Below are 23,125 nucleotides of genomic sequence, written 5' to 3'. Positions count from 1 at the left end.
ATGGGGTAGAGGAATGCTTTTGAGATGAGTCATCACACCTTTTGAGCAATTAAAAGTTCAAGTCTGATTTACTGTGTCAAACAGCTATTGGAGTCATCTCTCGGGAGAGATGATATGAAACTGAATTTGAATATTTCCAGCCCATTTTTAACATCGGAAATGCTGTCACTGGGCCTTCTCAGTAGTGGCACCAACCTTGTGGAGCACCCTCCCATCAGATGTCAAGGAGATGAGCAACTATATAACCTTTAGAAGACATCTGAAGGCAGCCCTGTATAGGGAAGCTTTTTAATGTGTGAAGTTTGATTATGTTTTTATATATGTTGGAAGCTGCCCAGAGTGACTGGAGCAGCCCAGTCAGATGGGTGGGGTACAAATAATAATAATAATAATAATAATAATAATAATAATAATAATAACCACCCCTGTTTTCATCAGAGAAATGCTGGAAGGTATGCCTTCAGGAGGTCCAAGTTTAAATCACTTGGGCATCTCCTGGTAGGGCTGGGATAGACTCCAGTGCTGCCTGTCAGTAGGGAAGTTTTTAATGTTTTATGGTGTTGTTACTATTCTGGGGAGCTGTCCAGAGTGTCTGGGGAAACCCAGCCAGATGGGTGGAGTATAAATAATAAAATTATTATTATTATTAGTAGTAGTAGTAGTAGGAGGAGGAGGAGGAGAAGAAGAAGAAGAAGAAGAAGAAGAAGAAGAAGAGGAAGAAGAAGAAGAAAAATATTGAGCTAGAGGGACAACTGGTCTGACTCAGTCCTATGGACCACAAATTCTAGCTATAGTAACCCAATGTACAGTGAAGCATGTTTTAACCTAGTGGATCTCTGAGTGCTTAAATTGTGTTGTATTCTTGTCCTTGTGTAAATATATCTTAAGACAGGATAAGAAATCAGGTCTGTCAGTTACCTTATTGACCACTTTCCATGGCCTCATGCTGTCGACAGTGGCACTAAATACATTTGAAATAGCAACTGAAGGACTGAGGTTTCCTTTGGGTGTCTGTCCTCTCCATCTAATCTATGAAGTACCTCACTGTGCTAATCTCCAGAGATGATCCTTCCCTAATCCTACATTGTTTGGATTTTCAGGTGCCATGTTCCTGAGCAGGTTCTAACTGAAACAGGCTTCCAGTCAAAATGAGCATATATCCTCACAGTCTGAATGTTTTAGTACTTGTGATGGACTTTTTATGTGCACAGTTTGCAAACTAACAATTATATGCAGATATTATTTGGTGAATAATTAATATTTTAATTCTTCTGGTAATTAGGAAAAAAAGAAATACATGGAATAATTAAGACTATAATTGCTAATTATGCTTCGTTTTGTTTGCTGAATTTGTTCTTTGTTCCAAACATATTACCACTTGAAGTTTAAACAAAACTTGCTGCTGAACTTACATTTTGAATCGACATTTGCTGAGAAGCAAATTGGTGAACAATGGATATCAGAAATTGAGGAGGAGTTGGACCTCAAATAGACCTCAAAGGCATTAATGGGTTGCCTTTTTAAATGCCAGAGGTAGGAGCAAAAGCAACAGTATGTTTGTATGTGTTCAGAATGTGAACTCTGTTTTAAAAATGTTTGTGTCCTGTCTCTTTGTGTCAGATCCAGACCCCTTTCAGATCAGCTCAAAATGGGATGCACCTTCAAAACACCCTATCTCAGGGCTGTTCACCTGGATATTTTGGGGGGATATCAGCAGCCGTCCTCTCACCTGCCCAAGTGGGGCATTGACAGGGGAGGCAAGCACTGTTGAAGGGATAGCCTTAGTGGTGGGAGTGCATTTGAAGTCTAAAACTTTCTCTAATGCTGACCTCCATCGTTAACCAATTTGCTTTCAGCAGAAGTCGATTCGAACTGCAAGTTCGCCAGCACGTTTCATTCAAGCTCGAAGTGGTAACAGGTATGGGCTGAAAAAGAAATTCAGCAAACAGAATGAAATATAATCAGCAATAACATTCTTTCTTTCCCAAAGTATTTCTTCTTCTTTCCCCCCCTGAAAGCTTTACTGATTGAAAGAGATGTTTGCTGCATTCAGACTTTAGGCAGTTTCCCAAATTGTATTTTTAGGACACAGCCAGGGGTTTTGTGTGCTTTCAGATCACTCTCACATATAAACTTCCTGTCATACTCTTCCTCAAAAAGAAAAAGATAGTCTCTCCCCCCCCTCCTGCACAACACACACCTAGAAATTGCTGGTGGAAGCATTCCTATGATTGGTTTGTACCTAGATGAGTGAACTTCAGGGGAATCTTTGCATGGCACTATGAACTTCTCAGAAGGTTTGTGTGGTTTCTATGTTTTGTTCAAAAATGAAATTCTTTTAAAAAGTTGAACATAAGAAGAGCTCTGTGGATCAGGCCAAAGACCCATTTGGTTCAGCGTCATGTCCTCACAGTGGCCAACCAGATACCTATGAGAAGTTATTTTTGTTCACCCTTATAAACGTAGGCCATTAACAAAGTAGATAGATGATTACCTCAGTACATAGGACTGTGGACTTCATTTATGTGGAAATCTGTTTAGCGTTATCTTTGTTATATATATATATATATATATATATATATATATATATATATATGCAGGTTTTGGTGTCCTCGGGTGTCTTCCCGTGTAAAAGTTGGGGTGTCTAGGCGACGTTTCGACGAGGTCTCACTCGTCATCTTCAGGCTGGTGCTTTCGGCTTCTTGTTACTGGAACAGAGCAGGATCTCAGTGTTTGAGTTCCTATAAATACTGTAGAGGGGGTGTGGTGTATAGCCTCCAATGTTCTGGGCAGAGAGGAAGTTCCCAGGCTAGTGTGCCTTTTCTTCTTTTGTTCCTTAATTACTTGAGAGATATCTTGAGTGGTTTCTTGAGTGATATCCTGAGTACCACTTAGGTGGGTCATTAGGTGTGGATTAGTTGTTAAAGTCTTTGTGTCTTGACCTCTTGAACTTTGTGAAGAGTTTTCCTGAGAAGATGGCTGTACTGTACTTAGTTGTGCTCTGGCTTGGCTTCGTGTATAGGGGCGAGCTGTGGTTTTGTGGCTTGTGTCAGCCAGATCTGTGTAGGGATTGCAGGGGGGTGCAGCATCCGGAGGTGCCACCATGGATTGGCTACTGGATGGTGTCTGTAATTCATCTGTGGAGAGGGTCTGGGTTTGGGTCTGGTGTGGTTGATTGGTGTTGGCGTTCTGTGTGCCTCTGGATCTGGTGTCAGTTTTTGTGGGGAGGGCTAATTTCCAGATGTCTGGCAAGCGGGATGTGTCGTCACGCTTGTTCATGTTGTGAGGGTGTTTCTCTATCTCGATGGCTTCCATGATTATTCTCTTGTGGTGATGTTCCGTGTTAAAGAGCAATTTGGAATCTGCAAAATTAATTTCGTGTCCTGTTTCTTTCATGTGTTGGAAAAGAGAGGAAGTTTTTTCTTCTTTTTTGACGGCATTCTTGTGTTCTGCGATACGTGCATTTATTCGTCTGTTTGTTTGTCCAATGTACGTGGCTGGGCAGACTTTGCAGGGTATTTCATAGATCCCTTGGTTTTCCAACTGGATTTTATCCTTGGGGTTTCTGAGGATATTGGCTATTTTTTGGTTGGTGCAAAAGGCTGTTTTGATATTGTGTTTATGGAGGATTTTGCTAATTTTATCTGTAGTGCCCTTGATATAAGGAAGGAGGGCCATGCCATTGTTTTCTTCTGTGTCTTGGTTTTTGGGGGGTGTTTCCTTTTGGATTAGCTTCGTAATCCTGTTTTGCTGGTATCCATTGGCAATTAACACGTTTGAGAGATTCTGTAACTCAGTTGTCAAGTGGTCTTTGTCAGCCAGGCGTTTGGTTCTGGAGATGAGAGTCTTGGCTACGGAGTTTATTTGTGCAGGGTGGTGGTGTGATTGTGCATGTAAGTAGCGGTTGGTGTGTGTTTTTTTCCGGTAGATAGTGTGTCCTAGGGAGCCATCAGGTTTTTTGTAGATTAGGACGTCAAGGAAGGGAAGTTGGTTGTTGGCTTCTATTTCCATAGTGAATTGTATTTTGGGGTGTAAGTTGTTGAGATGTGTGAGGAAGCTATCCAGTTTTTCCTTCCCGTGTGGCCAAATTACAAAGGTGTCGTCAACTATCCCTAATCAGAAACGAACTACACAAGAAAAGATACCTACTAGACCAAACCAACAAAGATCTACTCACTCTTCACCTCAAACTCTGTAACAAAATCCACCCTGCACTCTGGGACAAATGCAAACAACTAGCCATCTGGAGAGCTGAAACGGAGACCTCACATAAGACAGACACACACACCAACAAACTCCACAAACTAGAGAAACGCCAGAAGCCCAGCCACCCTCCACAGCAACCCATGAAACAAACAGTACATAACATATCAGACAGGATCCTCACCACAACTGAAACCAAAGTACTCTCCAAAGGTTTCAACTTTGCAGTCGCCCCGAGACGCATCCCCACGGAAAACATCATATGCGGAGTCGAAGCTAGCCTAACCAAAATCAACCCAGATGAAGCCAATAAAATCAGACTTGAAGTCACCAACATCCTCTGCTCCAGCAAACCACCCAGAAGCAATTTACACAAAGAAGAACAGAAAGCACTCACCAACCTGAGGAAAGACAACAACATAATCATTCTCCCAGCAGACAAAGGTAATGCCACAGTGGTGATGAACACATCGGACTACCAAGCAAAACTATCAAATCTACTCCAAGATCCTGCCTACAAACCTATAAAAACAGATCCCACCACCTACCTGGAAAAAACCACCAAATCCAAAATAAAAGCCTCTCCTATCAGTGAAGAAATCCAGCTAAGAATCATCCCCAGAGAAAAATCATCCAGATGCCCCAAACTCTACGGCCTCCCCAAGATACACAAAGAAGGAACACCACTCAGACCAATAGTCAGCTCCATAGGCTCACCTCTACAAAATCTCGCTAAATTTCTCGCCAAGCAACTTCAGCCCTATGCAGAATCCATCTCTTCACACGTACCAAACTCCTTCCAGTTCATAGAAACAATAAAGAAGCAAAACCTACATCCTAATGACCTACTTGTGAGCTTCGATGTTGTATCTCTCTTCACACAAGTGCCCATTAATGAAGCCTTGACAGCTATTCAAAACAAATACAATCCCCCCGAATACATCTTGGACCTGACCAACCACTGCCTAACCAACACGTACTTCATCCACAATGGACAAAGATACAAACAGATAGAAGGAGCACCTATGGGATCACCCCTCTCACCGGTCATCGCAAACCTGTACATGGAACACTTTGAAACCAATGCTTTAGACAAGTCAGAACACAAACCCAAACTTTGGCTCAGATATGTTGACGACACCTTTGTAATTTGGCCACACGGGAAGGAAAAACTGGATAGCTTCCTCACACATCTCAACAACTTACACCCCAAAATACAATTCACTATGGAAATAGAAGCCAACAACCAACTTCCCTTCCTTGACGTCCTAATCTACAAAAAACCTGATGGCTCCCTAGGACACACTATCTACCGGAAAAAAACACACACCAACCGCTACTTACATGCACAATCACACCACCACCCTGCACAAATAAACTCCGTAGCCAAGACTCTCATCTCCAGAACCAAACGCCTGGCTGACAAAGACCACTTGACAACTGAGTTACAGAATCTCTCAAACGTGTTAATTGCCAATGGATACCAGCAAAACAGGATTACGAAGCTAATCCAAAAGGAAACACCCCCCAAAAACCAAGACACAGAAGAAAACAATGGCATGGCCCTCCTTCCTTATATCAAGGGCACTACAGATAAAATTAGCAAAATCCTCCATAAACACAATATCAAAACAGCCTTTTGCACCAACCAAAAAATAGCCAATATCCTCAGAAACCCCAAGGATAAAATCCAGTTGGAAAACCAAGGGATCTATGAAATACCCTGCAAAGTCTGCCCAGCCACGTACATTGGACAAACAAACAGACGAATAAATGCACGTATCGCAGAACACAAGAATGCCGTCAAAAAAGAAGAAAAAACTTCCTCTCTTTTCCAACACATGAAAGAAACAGGACACGAAATTAATTTTGCAGATTCCAAATTGCTCTTTAACACGGAACATCACCACAAGAGAATAATCATGGAAGCCATCGAGATAGAGAAACACCCTCACAACATGAACAAGCGTGACGACACATCCCGCTTGCCAGACATCTGGAAATTAGCCCTCCCCACAAAAACTGACACCAGATCCAGAGGCACACAGAACGCCAACACCAATCAACCACACCAGACCCAAACCCAGACCCTCTCCACAGATGAATTACAGACACCATCCAGTAGCCAATCCATGGTGGCACCTCCGGATGCTGCACCCCCCTGCAATCCCTACACAGATCTGGCTGACACAAGCCACAAAACCACAGCTCGCCCCTATACACGAAGCCAAGCCAGAGCACAACTAAGTACAGTACAGCCATCTTCTCAGGAAAACTCTTCACAAAGTTCAAGAGGTCAAGACACAAAGACTTTAACAACTAATCCACACCTAATGACCCACCTAAGTGGTACTCAGGATATCACTCAAGAAACCACTCAAGATATCTCTCAAGTAATTAAGGAACAAAAGAAGAAAAGGCACACTAGCCTGGGAACTTCCTCTCTGCCCAGAACATTGGAGGCTATACACCACACCCCCTCTACAGTATTTATAGGAACTCAAACACTGAGATCCTGCTCTGTTCCAGTAACAAGAAGCCGAAAGCACCAGCCTGAAGATGACGAGTGAGACCTCGTCGAAACGTCGCCTAGACACCCCAACTTTTACACGGGAAGACACCCGAGGACACCAAAACCTGCATTCCTGTACCCGTGAAAATCTACGAAAGCATATATATATATATATATATATATATATATATATATATATATATATATACTTTTTTTGTTAAAGAAAAATAGGAGTGATTATCTGTGGTTTTTAATTGCAGTAGTATAGCATCTAACAATTACAAGCACATTCTCATTAGATATCCATGGTGATAAAGTGATAAAGTCCGAGGGTCATAAGTACAGAGTTTCTAGTCAGTCGAGGTGGGGAATGAACTAGCAAAGTGGTTTGAAATGCATAAAGATAAAAGGAGCTGAGAACACCCATTAGACAAATAATATGACAAGGACCCTAAAATTAGGAACATCTGAATTCAAGATGGATTCAATACAATTTGATTTAGGTAGAAATGTAGTTCTCAGGGGTAAACTTAGAAAGAGGGAATGTAGAGAATGCAGCCTCGAAGGGGAAATAGTTTATTCTTCCCCTCTGCCATTTCTCATGTTCTTGAACACTGCCAAACGTATGTAATTGCTATAATTATTTTAGCAAGACTGCTATAAAAAAATTCCTCCTTTAATGTAAAGGTGTTTTTTTTTTTTTTTTTTAAATGTAGCTCCTCTTTTGAATATCTGGGGAGAAATGCATTGCCTGCCAATGCTTATCAAATTATTTTTCTCAAGACAATTCCAAACAGGAAACACTGGCAAGTGAATTAAGAGTAGCTGTCAGCGCTCTCTGTCTCTCACTCATTCTCTCTCTCTCACTCACAAACACACATGCACCCTTGTGTGTGTCTTTCCTGGTGGGTTTATTTTAATACAAAGTGTTTGCTCTAGCTGTTAGTGTTAATCCCAGAAGATTCTCTGATGTATATATTTGGGTAGATCTTCATTTAAGACCTCAAGGTAAAAATTAGGCCCTCTCTCACCTTCACAATATCATACAGTCAGGCCAACAAAGACCATTTTAGTTCTTTAGTCTGTTTCAATAGAAAGTTAGTTATCTTTAAGGAAGAACACAGGATCTTTGTATTTATTTAGAAAGAGTTCATAAAAGGAGAAGTCATATGGCTAGGCATTATCTTCATATCTGTAATTCTGCACATATTAATAGAATTCAGTTGTTAACAAAATTACCATCCAGTTGCTCCCCTCCACTTATTCCAATATGTCTGCTAAGACCCCAAACCCCAAACTCTAGAGTGCTTAAAAGGTAAAAGACCCCTGGACAGTTAAGTCCAGTCAAAGGCGACTATGGGGTGTGGCGCTCATCTTACTTCAGGCCAAGGGAACAGACAGCTTTCCGGGTCATGCGGCCAGCATGACTAAACCGCTTCTGGTGCAACGGAACACCATGATGGAAACCAGAGCACACAGAAATGTCATCTACCTTCTTGTCGCAGAGGGACCTATTTATCTACTTGCACTGGTGTGCTTTCGAACTGCTAGGCTGGCAGAAGCTGGGACAGAGCAACGGGCGCTCACCCCATCGCACGGATTCGAACCATGATCTTCCGATCAGCAAGCCCAAGCAGCTCAGGGGTTTAGACCACAGTGACACCCGTGTCCCACTTCTAGAGTACTTATCTCATAACAACAGGACTTAGTGCAACTATCTTATGGGAGGGACTCAAGCACATACTGCAAATTTAAGTTTGTGCAGTTAAATAGGATTAAAGCACTAGTACCAAAAGAAGAAGAAAGAAAGAAAATCCACTTAAAAAAAAAGGAAAGCAGTTAGGAAGTGAAGGGAAAACGCACAGAAAAGAGTGGGACGAACAAATCATTAACAACAAATCATTCTGTAGTAAAAACACTACAGAAGCAAATCAGAATGAATTATAATTATATAACCATGCTATAAATAAATCAGAATTATTACATTTGAACAACAGCAAGAAGAAGAGCAAAAGGAGAGCAAAAGCAAACTGAAACCTAGTCATCCTCTGAAAATCACACTTCTCTGAATTTTGCAGTGTGGTTCTCCAGCCAAGTAATTTGTATGGTGTACAAAAATGCATATACTAAAGTAGCTATAGAACTGCACTACAAATTAGTGAAAATAGCATGCAAAAATACATTGCATTGGGGGAAATCACTTTGCAAAAATGGGTGTTAATCAAAACTTCGTGCAAAAATGTGTCTATACTGAGAATGTCACATTAAGTTCGGGTGATTTTTCATGAGAGGGTTTTTTGTTGTTGTTTTTTAAAAAATCACTAACCATTGTTGAAAGTGGAGATCTGAACTCGAGAAAGGAAAAATGAAACTGAAAGAAACACAAATTGACAGATTCACTCATCTCTTCCCTCCAGAACTGTGCTAGGAAGCTGTGCAAGAATACACAAAAGCTGTATACTTGTTCTCTGCCAGCCAGGTCCTTCTGTTGAATCAAAAACTTTCTGTAGCTTGATAGAGCCTTTCTATCCATGGATGGTAAAGCCTGGATCCAGCTGACTAAAACCGAGAGTTCAAATATTTTTCCTAAATATCAGTTCAACAAACAGAGAATCTCTCTTACACTTCTTAAACACTTTCTAACCCTGCTTTATTTTTCTGACTCCCATTAAACTGGTCTTCCAGATTTCATCATGCCATTCATGAAATACCTTCAAAATCTTCAAAATAATACTGACTGATCTAGTGTATTATTTTGTAAACCTGTTTGTGTTCTACTAATCTTGACTAAAGTTTGAAATACTCGTCTACTTGCTTCCATCATTCCTTTTTTTAAAAGCAAGCAAACCAAAAGGTAGTCCTTTTCACAGTAGTTCTCAAAACAAAACTGTAGAAATAGTGTTTTTCTCACTCCATATCTCTGTATATTCAGTGTTACATCTGCTTACTATGGTGAAAAACAACTTTCTGCTCACTGGAAGCCTCACATAATTAAGCCAGAGCATGAGGTGGACATTTCAGTTTTTTGCTTGTTTTCTCCTTAGCTATCACCCCCATATTCAGGAATAATGGCTGTAAACAATTTATGACCCTTCAAAACGGGGTGCATGGATTGTTTTAAATGTTTTCTTTTTCCTCTTTGGTTTTAATGAATGTATATTTTTTGTGTTGCTTGTTTTGTTTTTCTAAAGATAGCCTGTGTTGCTGGTGGTGAGAGAAGGCATCAAATAAATTTTAACAACAGCAACAACAACAACAACCTTGTGTCCTTTTACATGCTTGGTTCCAATTCAGATCCACCTGACCTGATGCTGAAACCTGTGATGAAATTGATCTAGTAATAATTCATATATTGGTCCCTAGAAAGGCCTACTATATTTAGCTGAACTGATCTATAGCTGGGGAAAGTACAATGTATTAAACAATAATACTAGAACAGCTTTGCAGAACATTGATGTAATATAGTCTCAAAAATATATATTGCTTATATTCAGCTATTAGTACTCAACATCAATGTTTGGCATCCAAAAAATCATTTTCATTTAGCAAACTCAGGCCCCATTGGCACTATGCATTTAAAGGAGTATCATACCACTTTCATCTGGCATGGCTTTCCCCAAATAATTCTGGGAACTGTAGTTTGTTAAGGATCCTGAGATTTGTTAGGAGGTGCCTATTACCCTCACAGAGCTACATTTCTCAGAGTGGTTTAGCAATTGGTCCAGTTTTCGTTTACTATGAACCAGGAAGACAGAGCAGCCTATTGAAGCAGGCTTTTACATTGCAATATTTACCTGGACCCCATTGAGCTAAATGGATGTAGACAGTACAGTGTATCACCTTTTGGGGTTACTAGTTACAGCGTGTGACTGATTTCTACAGCTGGAGATAGATTGGGCCTTTGTATTTGAAAATTCACTTCAACTTGAGATATGGATAAGTACTCTTATCTATGGGATTCCATTTCAAAATTCATTAGGTTTTCTACTTTAATTTTGATATAGGGCTTAAAATATTTTGAGCAGGTCTCTGTGGCAGTGTTAGGCCTGTTTCAGTGAATCGCAGCTACTGGCAATTATTCCCCCCCCCCACTGCACCCATTTTGTGAGACATGGAACTTCTCTGGAGGGGAAAACACTTGCACATTATTATTTGCAGCTGTTGGAGATACCACAGCCCTGATAAAGCTTTGCTTGCAACAGAAATGCTACACTCTCAACCGATGACCCTAGAATTTGGCTAGTACTTCAGCATCGCCAAATAAGGTATAAGTGGTTTGTTATCACAGCCATAAATATTTACATCCAGTGGTGACAAATATATGAGAAGTGTGGAATGACTATGTAATTTAAGTTGTTCTCCACAAGTGTGCCAGTAGTTTTGTTATCTCCTGAAGGCTGGCAATGAATAGCTCCCGCAGGCTAAATGAAAGCATAAACTCAAGCTGCTGTCACTGGCCTAATTGGCCATTTCTAAAGCATTACTTACCTGTGGGGTCTGGCTTGATTCCCACGTCTCTTCAAAAGCTCCCTTTTCTTGGTATTTGCACAATTCATAGAATGTAAATGAAAATTTTAATGAATTGCAGTGCAGTTTGTAAAAGGGCCAGGAAGGTGGAATACCAGGCATAATAATAATACATATAATATATATAATAAATATAATAAATACATAAAAATAATTTTATTTGTACCCCGCCCATCTGACTGGGTTGCTCAGCCACTCTGGGTGGCTTCCAGCATATACAAAATAATAATAAAACATTAAACATTAAAAACCTCTCTATGCAGGGCAGCTTTCAGATATCTTCTAAAGGTTGTGTACTTGATCTTGACATCTGATGGGAGGGCGTTCCACAGGCCCTCTGCCTGGTTCTCTGTAACTTCTCACAGTGAGGGAACCACTAGAAAGCCCTTGGAAATGGACCTCAGTGTCCGGGCTGAACGATGGGGGTGAAGATACCTCTTCAGGTATACAGAGCTGAGGCCATTTAAAGGTCATCACCAACACTTTGAATATATTATATTGAAAGGAAAATTGATTACAAAAATGTGTGTATTTGGAGAAATGTGCAGTAAAATGCTGAAAAATCTCCATGAACCTAAGACTGGGGAAATGAGAAAGTGCCCAGCCTTCTCCAAGGAAGTAGAACCAGCAAAACTAGCAAAGAGCACAGAATAGACCTTCACAAGCTGATTCATTACTTTAGCACCCCTTTCCTAAAGCACTGTGATTGGAGAGACCAGGTAAAGCAGGCCTCGGTCCAGTATACCTGAAGGAACGTCTCCACCCCCATCATTCTACCTGGACACGGAGGTCCAGCGCTGAGGGCCTTCTTGCAGTTCCCTCAATGCGAGAAACCAAGTTACAGGGAACCAAGCAGAGGGCCTTCTCACTGCCCTGTGGAATGCCCTCCCACCAGATGCCAAAGAGAAGAACAACTACCAGACTATTAGAAGACATCTGAAGGCAGCCGTGTTTAGAGAGGCTTTTAATGTTTGACCAACTACTGTATTTTAATATTCTGTTGGAAGCCGCCCAGAGTGGCTGGGGAAGCCCAGCCAGATGGGCGGGGTATAAATAATAAATTATTATTATTATTATTAGTAGTAGTAGTAGTAGCTAGACTTGTCAGTCTCAAAAGAGCTTTCCTTCAACTCTCTCCCCACACTGGTGTTTTCCTCATAAAACAACACTGGGGAGAAATGTTTCAATTTGTGCAGAAACACTGGCTGTCCAGTTGTTGCTTTTTTGCTTTTTTGTTTTAAATCCACATCTCCAAATCACACTGGAAGACCCTTCTTCAGCTCAGAACCCTAAGGAAGGGTTCTTCTTTTAGCTTAGGCAGGCCTCAAGTCTGTCTGAAGCAAGATTTGTCCAGATCTGGTGCACATCTGGTGCACACAGATCTGGTGTGAATGAGAAAGTAAGGAACCTTAGAACACAGAATGTAAAATATGGATACAAGAGAAAAGCTCCCCTTTGTCCCAGCCTTTCTTTCAAGGGGTTTGTCCATAACAATGAGATGGTAATGTACTCTGTTCGACCCTCTTTCCTGATCTAGGTATATTGTCAGAACAGATGCATCCGATTCTGGCACAAATGTCTTGCTAACATTTACAGTGCTGATAATGAAGCAGCTTGGGAAATATTACTTGCTCATCAACAGAAAACACTTACTTTTTTTCCCAAAGAGTGAATAGGCAGTGTCAACTGATTAAAACTGTATTATGTAGGTTCTGCTTGGAACGCATTAAGGATAGTCACTCGGCTTATCTCTGCAGCAGTTTTGCAGCATTTTCTTGCAGAAGCCAGCTGGTGTGTTTTATACAGTGTTGGTTAATTGTTTGCAAGAAGACATTCCCAGCCAAATATAAGCAAAAAAGCTTACTGTACTCTTTCATATCTATTTCTGACTGCTATTATTATTATTATTAATGCACAAAGCCATCCGCTTTACCTGTGCAGAAGCATCTTAAACTATGGGATCAATTGAACTGTTGAAATGTCATCTCATAGTTTTGCCACACTCCATCAATTGCTGGTGGACTCTCGCACAGAAATCTATGTGTCAGGAAACAAAAATACCAGTTAAAATATTCCCCCTTCTCTCCATAGCACCTCATTATTTATATCATATTATGCATAGCTTCTAGATAAAGTAGGTTTGGACATGTTGCCTCCACACTTTGGTCTCCTGTGACCGGTTAAAAACAGCCCTACCATATTCACAAAGCTTTTCGTTACAATCGAGGCCATTTGAAGGAGTGATCAATCAGGATCATGTTCAAATGACAGGACTAGTACAGACTGCTGCTTTTTAACTCAACTTAGCCACATGTTACTATCTATCTGCAAACTGCATCTTAAGCAGACTTGTGAAAAGGATGTTCTTTTCCTCTTCGATTGTGTCCTGAGTTCTCGCCATGACAAAGCTATAGAAATTATGCCTCATTTTTTTCACCCCATTCCGTTTGAAAAGAGGTTGGCATACTTTCTTTCTTTGAGCTGTCCTAAGCACAGTTGAAACAAATTTGTTCCTAACATTCTCTTTAAAATTCTTTTCTACAAATTTGGGTATGGAATAGTGCCCAGATATTCTCTTGACTGCTTGTTTGTTTGTTTTTTCCTGTTTACCAAATGTCTGATATCTGTAATTTACATCCAATGATCTTTTATGCTAATATTTGAGAGCTTGTACTTGATCACATCATAGTACTTAATGTTATTGACAGTCTTTGATAGTTGATAGTTTGATATGTATTTCTCATATCTAACTAGATATAATAGTGTTTAGCTGTTGACTCTGTTTTACAGTCAACATACAGTAATATTTGGAGCCACATTCAACAAATTGTTGTATTATGCCCTATAGCACAATGGGACTCCCGCCCCCACGTGGTTCCTGTGCCCCCCCAATCTGCTGTGGAGGGTCAGGGGAACCCCCATAAGTGTGCAGGGGGAGCAGAGGAGAAATGATTTTGTTGGGCAAGCAAAAATGCTTACACTGCCAGAACAATCTATTTAGCACTATACTGAATACTACCCTTAGTGTCTGATAATAGTAGGTGGCTGACAACCTTTGAAATTGTGTCTTTGAAGCCTGCCCAAATCAAAACAAACTAGTGATGCCAACAAATCTAAAATACTGCAGCTCTGGAATTTAGGTCGAAATCCTATATTTATTCACTTATTTCAACCGTTTGGATTCCGCTTAATATTGGTTGCCTCTGGAGACCTAATACAATGAGACTAAAATCAGCGAAAGCTATAAAAATCAAAGTTTAAAAGCTTGCTAAAATAAATAAAATCTTAAGTAAGTTCAACAGGAAGGGGGCCTGTTTGAACTTAGCTAGAATGCAGTTCAACAAAATGGGGCCCAGATGGTATGGGGTGATGGGAGTTGTAGTTCAGGAACGCAGCTGCATCTTCCCCATCTAGATGCGGAATATCAGTTTATAGGCTGCTGCATTGTGACCTCTTCATCATGCCACCATTCTCAACCATTTCCACCAAATATTTTGAGTGTTCTTTGTTCGTTCATTTTGCCGGCTCTTTGTTTCCCCAAAAACATCGGGGTAGAGGAAATTATTCTAATCAAATACTTCTCCCTGTTGGTTACTGTGACTTACTGACACTTGTAAAGCACCGTCGGTGTCATGGGGGGGGGGGTTGAGGGTCTGCACCTGGCTTGTTGCCATGGATGCAATTATACTGAGTGACATTTAGGGTACCTGGTATATTAATAGCATATGCTTACCTTCCAAGATGGTGACATGAAACTGAGCTTGTCCTCCAACGATATTCTATTAAGATTCTGGTTTTGTGGATTTCCTATGCTTCGTGAGAAGACATGCCTAAGTATTCAGAATTAAATATAACCCTTCAGCTGACAATGACGGATGTATTAGAAGCACAAGAACTAGTCAGAGAGTACTAATGCCATATCCTGTTCTCTCTGTCAATGGCTTTTAATTGACATTCAACTCCCCCCCCCCCCCAAGAAGCATCAATACTTTGGAATCAGGCAGGCATTTTTGAGTGAGTTCCACGCTTTAGTTCTTGTGAATCACATATTTTTCTACAACATTCTCTTTGCCACCACAAACAAATTATAGACTTTTAACTCTCGGCTGTCAGACAGACAATATTTTGGCAGCCTGTTAAGTGCAAAGCAGGTGGGGCAGGGAAAGAGCTGTGTCGTCCAAAGATTATTGTTGTGATATTGTTTGTTTTCCTCTCCTTGAAATCAGATTTATTTTTTGTCTTTAGACAGTGGTATTTCTGAGAGGCATTGAACTCCTAAAGCACTTGAGTTTTCTTCTTTGAACACTTTGTCAACTTAATCTTCCCTTTCCTATTTTATCTCCCGCCTTTGTAATCCCTCTTCTCTAAACAACGTTAATAAGTACAACAGCAACAACAAAAATTATTGCAAAAAGAAATGGAGGTTGTTAACAAAGTCACAGTTTGTGAGGGGGCTCAGTTGATGAGATTGGCACATTCAGTGGCCTTCGCTCAAAGTCTGCAATGTAGTCTTGCCTAAATTGAACATCTGTCTCTCTTGTCACACTCTCCGTGGTGCTTACTGCCAGGGGAAGGAACTGTACCATCTAGATTGTCGACATTTTGCCTCTTGTATGCATCGTGGCTCTGGATTGCAGCAACAATACCATACATTTGAATTTGAAGAATCTGTTTGATTTTCAACTTTCCACACGCCTCCGTTTAATTTATCTCCATTCTGAGTCCTTTATTGCAGCAGCTCTCTCTGAATTCTTATTTGATACGGTGCTATCAGCAAATCTCTTCACTTCTCAAGCATTGTCACATTTTGCCCCAAAGACTGTGTATTGTTTAACCTGTTTGGAGGAAAGTAAAAGAGTCTGTGATACAAATGTATGAGCTATTTCAGACTTTGGCATGTAAAGCCTGCCTGAACCACTGCGCTTCTAAACTTTGCACTTTTTCAGCACTGAGAGCTTACCCAAAGTGGTTCTGGTTCATAGCACCTCTCCTGGAAAAGCAATAATAATAATAATAATAAATACTTGGAAACCATTTCAGAATAGCTAATCCTTTCTAAGGATGAGCAAGGAGACCATAAAATTTATCCTTTATTTCAAATACACACTTGCCCTGATATATCCTGAAAACTGGTTGACGAAAATACACAGGGCACAAAGGGAATGCCAGCATGAGTGAAGTAAAGGTCAAAATGAGAGAAATCATTAGCTGGCAACTGATAGAGGAAGCCGGCTTGGATGGCACAGGTGAATGGAGCTGTTGGCAAAATTTTCTGGAAATGAATTGTGTCTACTGCACAGGGACCTGTCATTTTGTTTCTCAAATCCCTCTCTGCCCACACAAGTGACCTGGAAAAATGATGGGTGAAAGATGGCAGTGAGACCTGTGCCTGGTTCTTATTGCAATAGTCTTCCCTTGAGCCCCTCCCTCCCAACTGCCTTGCTTTAGGTGGCTGGTGAATTGCTTTGAAAGATTGCCCCCAAAAGAAAGGTTAGATTTCCCCCTCTTTGCAATGCAGCTTTGCTTACTCCCAGGTCTTTACAGTACAGAATCTGAACAGAAGCAGAAGGAGATGAGGCAGTGACAATAATTCAGTGTCTTAAACCTGGCGTTGTCGTCATAAATCTCAAGCCACTCTGCAATAAAAATATGGTGTGGGAATCAAAAGAAGTGTTTTAAATGGCACATTTGGCTTGTCGCATCAAGAAAGAGATTCAGTAGCCTGGGATTCAATATAGGGCTTTCAGAACCCAGTGCCAACTTGACAGTTGCCTGCCTCCCACCAAACAATGCATTTCTCCCCTTTAATTACAGACTTACTATATCAGGAAGTTTTTAATGTCTGATGTTTTGCTGTGTTTTTATTATGTTGGAAGCCACCCAGAATGGCTGGGTCATTCCGGTCAGATGAGTGGCATTATGTAGTCAGTGGTCTTTGTTTGCCTGAGCTTGAGTCTGGACTAAGGATTCTGAGTCCCTGTGTTCTGATTCGATACATGATATCCAGTCACAGAACATTTCAGGATTTGGGCCTCTGCCATTGGCCCTTAAACTCTGAGTCACGATTCGCAGTTTGGAAGTTTAGACAGCCAATCACATTGGCAGTGGGAGTGGCCCAGGCCTTCAGAAATGCATATAAGCAGTTGCTTTGCCCCTGTTATCCAGTTCTGTAGTTCAACAAAGGTTCTTGCTGTAATCACTGTGCCTTGCCTAGTGGGAACCCACCTACACTTCAGCAGCAGCAGCAGCAGCAGCAACCTCATATAAACATGGAAGTTTTGGGAAAGGCCATTGCTCAGTGACTGAGCCTCTGCTTTGCATGTAATATGTGCCAGGTTGAATCCTTGGAATCTCCAGGTAGACATGGAAACCTGAAACCCTGGAAAGCTAATGCCAGTCAGTGTTGGCAGTATTGGGGCAAACAGACCAGCATAATGACTCAGTCTAAGGCAGCTTCCTAGGTTCCTATGGAACATCTCTCCGATATACTGGGCATCATTCAGAGGAACAGTTCCTGACATAGCCACAAGACCAGTCAGATTGCCTCACTTTCAGGAGAAGGCCATGCTTCTGAATACTAGTTGCTAGAAGCCACAGGAAGGGAGAGTACTTTTCTGCTTGGGTCCTGCTTGTGGGTTTTCCTACAGACCATCTGGTTAGACACTGTGAGAACAGGATGCTGGACTTGATGGGCCATTGGCCTGATCCAGCAGCCTCTTATATTCCTAGTGATCAGTAGTAGTATCTGTGATGAACATAAACAAGGACCGGAAGTTATAAAGTGCAGGGGAAAACATTATTATTATTATATGCCCATCTGACTGGGTTGCCCCAGTCACTCTGGCCGGCTCCCAACAAAAATAGTAGAAACACAATACAAAATCAAACAGCAAAATTCACATAGTCTATCTGTTTGACATCTGCTGGGAGGGTGTTTCACAGGGAGGGCGCCACTACCGAAAAGGCCCTCTGCCGGGTTCCCTGTAACCTCACTTCTCACAATGAGGGGACCACCAGAAGGCCCTTTGATCTGAACAATGGGAGTGGAGGTTCTCCTTCAGATATACAGGGCCAAAGCCGTTTACGGCTTTAAAGGTCAGCACCAACACTTTGAATTGTTCTAGGAAATGTACTGGGAGCCAATGTAGTTCTTTTACAACCGGTGCTATATGGTAAGCTTACTAGATTTTTTTCAGTGATTCCGGGGACACTTTTCAACTTCCATGGAATTTGTATGGGGACTGATTTGTAAATCTGGGGAATGTCCCCGGGAAACGGAGACATCTGGTAACCTTACTGTATGGTCCCGGCGGTCTCTCCCTATCACCAGTCTAGCTGACACATTCTGGACTACTGAAGGGAAAACATTTATTATCAAGCTTTTAAAAGAGCAAAACACCAGAGTTCTGTAATAAAACAATCTATTTTCCTCAATGGGTAGGATGCATGATCAAAAATTGTTGTTGTTGTTGTTTTGGTTGTTAAAGGACTTAAGAGACAATTGTATTTCTGCTGTTCAGGAAAGCATTCCAGGTTCCAGGTTTGTAGGAAATGAAGGAGATAACTCTTAAATCACAGGCATTTTTAGGATCCAGGTTACATTGAAATACCTTCGTTTTGCACCTTTCCTCTGTCCAGATGGAGAGATAGAAACAGGCAAATGTCGAATCACCAGTCAGAATTAGTTTTTTAATGAACCACTTCTCTACTTTCGTTTGATAAAATAAGGAACTAGCTGCTGCTGCTGCTGCTGCTGCTGGCTACAAACTCAGTGAGAATAAAATATTGTCTGGAGTCATGGAAACTAATAAATCCTCCCTTGACAATTAAACAGGTTGGCATAGGGGATAAAATTACCTTTCATAAAAATGCTGTGCAGATGGTGAAACCACAGGAATTAAACAGAGATCAAAATTCTCCAGAAAAAATCAAATTGTGGAGATCTTAGGAGAAATTAAGATGTGGTTTAAACTGTTCCTGCTTTAAGATCCTAAGAGGATTTGTTCAGCGGTTGTGTATATGGTCCCCAACCTGCTCAGTTGGTTTCAGCCTGTGCCATATTTTAAGATGTGTAGATATGTGTTGTTGTTTTTTAAGCCCCCCCCCCCAAGAAATCTACAGGATCCAATCTTTCCGGATACGATTTCTGCAGCATTATTTTGCTGCAATTTTAGCTTCTCTTTGCATGATTACAAATCTGTGGAAACTTTTGTGTTCCTCAAGTTCCGTTTCTGATCTTATATACACAAAGTCCTCAGCAGAAAAAAACGAACCCCTAAGTGCTTACAGGATGAAATGTCATTTCAGTCTCCAATTTGTTATTCCTTAGTAGGAAAGAATCTAAGTAAATCTTTCTTTCTTTCTTTCTTTCTTTCTTTCTTTCTTTCTTTCTTTCTTTCTTTCAAAAAACAAACAAGCAGAAGTAAATCATATGTAATTCCCAGTGGTGAAATATTTTTTTCCCTGGGATTTCTAGAGCAATTTTCAAAGTGCCAGTGACACAGAGGAAAAAGATTTAAAGAAACTGACAGACAACATTATTCTTGAAATCTATCTCAAAGGGCTCCACTCAGCATGGTAGCACCCTTGTCATTTTTTCAGCCAAGTACCTAGAGGCAACGTTACTCTGTGGAACCTTTCAACATTTATTTCTGAGGCAGACAAAAAGTACAAGCGCAACTGAGAGGATGCAATGACTCTGCCTTAAGAAGCCTAAAAGGGCCGGAGTTAGCGACTAAAGAAATAATGCTTAGCTCTGCTTGCGACCTTCCTCAGAGCTTCTGGTTACATTCTTTAAGAAATCGAATGGTGAGCTCAATAGACCAGTGGCCTTGTTGGATATGATGATTGTTGGCTTTGGTTTTGATTACTTCCCCTGCGTTCCTCTCTTCCTCTATCTCTTCCTCTATCTCTTCTTCTTCTTCTTCTTCAGATGTTCGCAAGATTTATTACAGAAAAAAAAATGGTTGATCTACCTCTGATTCAGTTTAAGGCAGATTCAAGGCCCCTTCGTGCACTGTGCCATGTGAAGGTGGGTCCTCAGAAGAGTTAAATCTCCTGGGCCAACCTCAGACATTTATTTATTTAAGACATTTATGAACCACTCAAACATTGGCATTTCTAAGCAGCGTAAAAAAACCCCAACCCCATTCTTAAGATGAACTTATAAAACAATAAGCGTTGATCATAAAACCGAACACTATCTTAAAATGCCTGCTGGGGCGAGAAATTCTTAGGCTGCATTCAGACATCACTTTATTCAGCGAAAGTTGAAAGGACCAGTGGTTGTTAAAACAAACGAAAAATAAATGAAGGATTAACATTGGAAATGGTTTATCTGGACTACTTAAGAAATGCAATGTGATATTAGATGAACAGCACTCCACGAAAATTCAGAGCATGGGGAGTCAGCCAAAGATATATAATTTGGCGTTGATATTTGGCTTCTTTGATTGTATTATAATTTGGAATGTTTTAATGTGGTTTTATTGGATTGTTAAAATGGAAAATTTAATAAATATTTTTTTTTTTAAAAAAAACCAGACAGCACTTTATTCCGTCTTCGTGTTACCTTACTGGATAATTGTCTTTCACACAACATAAAAGTCACGTTGGGAAATCTAGTGGAAGCTGAGTGCTCTTTCCTGTGTTAATTGCTTCCAAGGGGGGGGGGGATCCATTTGTGACCCTGTAAACCCATAAAGTCACGAGATGAAATTTGGGGTGGCTGTATTCTAGAATACAGTTCTTTCATGCTGTTCAAAATGAGATACCAGCAATGCAAGGGACCCTTTCATGTGGCTATTGGATGAAAGGGACAGGGATCCAGATCACTTCTGCTCATAGTTATTATTTATTAGTTTCGTTCATAAAATGTATACACCTCTTGATTGTAAAAAAGAAAACCCCTCAAAACTGCCTTATACAGAGTCAGACCATTGGTCCATATGTAGCTCAGGATAATCAGCAGTGACCTGCAGTGGCTTTCCGAGATTCCAGACAGGAGTGTATCTTAGCCCTACTTGGGAGACTCCAGGGATCAACTAATTAAGCATGAGGATCTCTTGTGCATTTCCTGAGCTAGCCCTGAAAGGCAAAATGTTTCAAGGGCATTGGATCAGGCCCGTAACTGAGTGAAGAGAAGAAGCGGAAGATTTTTTTCAGCAATGCTGCCCCCCCCCCAACTCCTGCAAGTGAAAGGACTTGCTGCAATTGTCAGCAAGGTAATTATAACGCTTTTGCATTTAGAACAGGGAGAGAGAGAGAGAGAATCATTTTCTGAATTTCTTCCCTTGTATTATTATGTCATAAATGTAAAAACAAAAAGTCAACAGCGGTGGAAAACACAATAATCTGTGTTTCTTTCCCAAACAATCATTTTCTTTTAAATGGCAGATATTACTGCTTAGAATAGCAACTCTCTGGTGAGATGCTTTTAGTGTAATAGCAGGAGTTGAATTTGGACTGCAGAATTATTATTTTTAATAGGAGTGGTGGTTCTCTTATATATAATTACCTAGGAGTGTATCTTATGTAAAAATTTGTCTACTTCAACATCTCAAGATGACATTGCTAAGAATGATACTTTTTCCAGAAGGTATAAAGAGTGTCTCTATATTACAATAGCCAAGATTTGTATATCTCTATGATTCTACCCTACAGTTTGGAAGCACACACACACACACACACACACACACACACACAACCTGTTTCTGTGCTACCGGCTACTTTTTTCCCCCATTGCTTTTGAACCGTCAACATTCCTTCTTGACATTCCATGATTTAATTCAGCAGTTGCAGCATTACCTCTGTATTACCTCTGTTGTCAGTTTATCTCCAGTAATGGGCTACTGCTGTTTTGCTCGTTTATGTATTCCAATTGGAGAGGCTTGGGAGAAATGCACCAAATTGTCACGGTGTTTAGACTGCATGGGATGTTGGGAGCATGTTCAACATGTGTTGGGAAGATGGCTAAAATGCTGACAACCCTGAAATGTCAGACTTGGTAAATGAATATATATTTTTCTCCATCCCCACCACTAACTTTCTTATAAAATCACTGACCACATTCACACCATATATTTAAAGCAGGATAACATGGCTTCCCCCAATGAATTCTGGGAACTGTAGCCTGCTAAGGGTGCTGGAAGTTAGGAGATCCCTGTTTCCCCTGCAGAACAACCAATTCACTTTCCCAGGGAACTCTTGAGAACGTTATTGGGAGCAGATCAGAAAAGAGGAAAGCCAACATTTGCAAAGTCTCCATGGGAACTTAGGTTTTGAAATGCTTCAAAATTACTGACCAGTTCCTTGGTTGTAGCCAGCCCTTAATGTACCAGGGCCAGGTTTAAGGTGCCGATAGAATATCAAGCCATTATGATGTAGTTGTGGTCCAGTAGTACCTGGAGCAGATGGTCTGTGGAGCTGTCACCTTGCAGATTAGTTCCTCACTCTAAGCAACTTGTTAGATAAAGTAGCTCAGGAGTGGGCTTTGGGTAATTTTTGTAACATGAGGCCAAAATTTGGTGACCCCAAATGGGTCTTCTCAATTATGGATTTTCTCAATTTTGTTCCCCCTCTGCTCAGCCCCCTGTGTGGGGGAAGCCCTTTCACCACCCTAAATCTGGCACTGGAGTAGCCATTCTGTCATGTTATGACTTCTTGCCCTGTGGCCTGCCACTTTTTTGGATTATGATTTTCTGCTTGGCCTTCTTCATCTGCTGGCCTCCATCCCATCTATTCTTTGTTCACTTCCTTTGGGCTGCCTTCTTGCCTTTCACTCTTTTTATGTTTCATTTTATCCAGGCTTTTGGCCATATAATTTCAAGGGTTTTTGGGGTATATTTTTTCCTTGCCTTTTTTTCTTGTGGTGTGGGTTGTCCT

General features: G+C 40.8%; 1 protein-coding gene and 1 long non-coding RNA gene across 7 annotated transcripts in view; both read right to left on the bottom strand.

Moving 5' to 3' along the window:
- The window catches only part of LOC309344017, a 46,315-nt gene extending 28,965 nt beyond the window's left edge, over positions 1-17,350 (bottom strand). For 2 of the 6 annotated variants that reach the window (XR_014157532.1, XR_014157535.1), the window contains exons 1-5: positions 17,063-17,350; positions 15,805-16,077; positions 14,976-15,072; positions 13,176-13,279; positions 11,204-11,250 (exon numbers count right to left, since the gene is read on the bottom strand). This is a non-coding gene — a long non-coding RNA (uncharacterized lncRNA). Of the gene's footprint in view, positions 1-8,957; positions 9,302-11,203; positions 11,251-13,175; positions 13,280-14,975; positions 15,073-15,804; positions 16,078-17,062 lie in introns of those variants that run through there. The other 4 variants (XR_014157536.1, XR_014157537.1, XR_014157533.1 and 1 more) reach the window with 4 other exon arrangements.
- On the bottom strand, positions 2,603-5,440 carry LOC309344293 (uncharacterized protein). Its single transcript, XM_081866564.1, has 2 exons — positions 5,377-5,440; positions 2,603-4,106 (listed from the first exon to the last, which is right to left on the bottom strand). The coding sequence occupies exon 2, from the start codon at positions 4,009-4,011 to the stop codon at positions 2,668-2,670; it is 1,344 nt and encodes a 447-aa protein (XP_081722690.1). The 5' UTR covers positions 4,012-4,106; positions 5,377-5,440; the 3' UTR covers positions 2,603-2,667.
- Positions 17,351-23,125: the final 5,775 nt, after the last annotated feature.

This window comes from Podarcis erhardii (genome assembly GCF_964252035.2).
Source record: "Podarcis erhardii genome assembly, chromosome: 6".
NCBI classification, from domain to species: Eukaryota; Metazoa; Chordata; class Lepidosauria; order Squamata; family Lacertidae; genus Podarcis; species Podarcis erhardii.
Note: the sequence above shows the minus strand (reverse complement) of the source record. Positions and strands in the feature narration are given on the sequence as shown.

Excerpts from the sequence above, each read along its gene's own strand:
- LOC309344293 (XM_081866564.1), bottom strand. The coding sequence starts at position 4,011 with ATGGAAATAGAAGCCAACAACCAACTTCCCTTCCTTGACGTCCTAATC.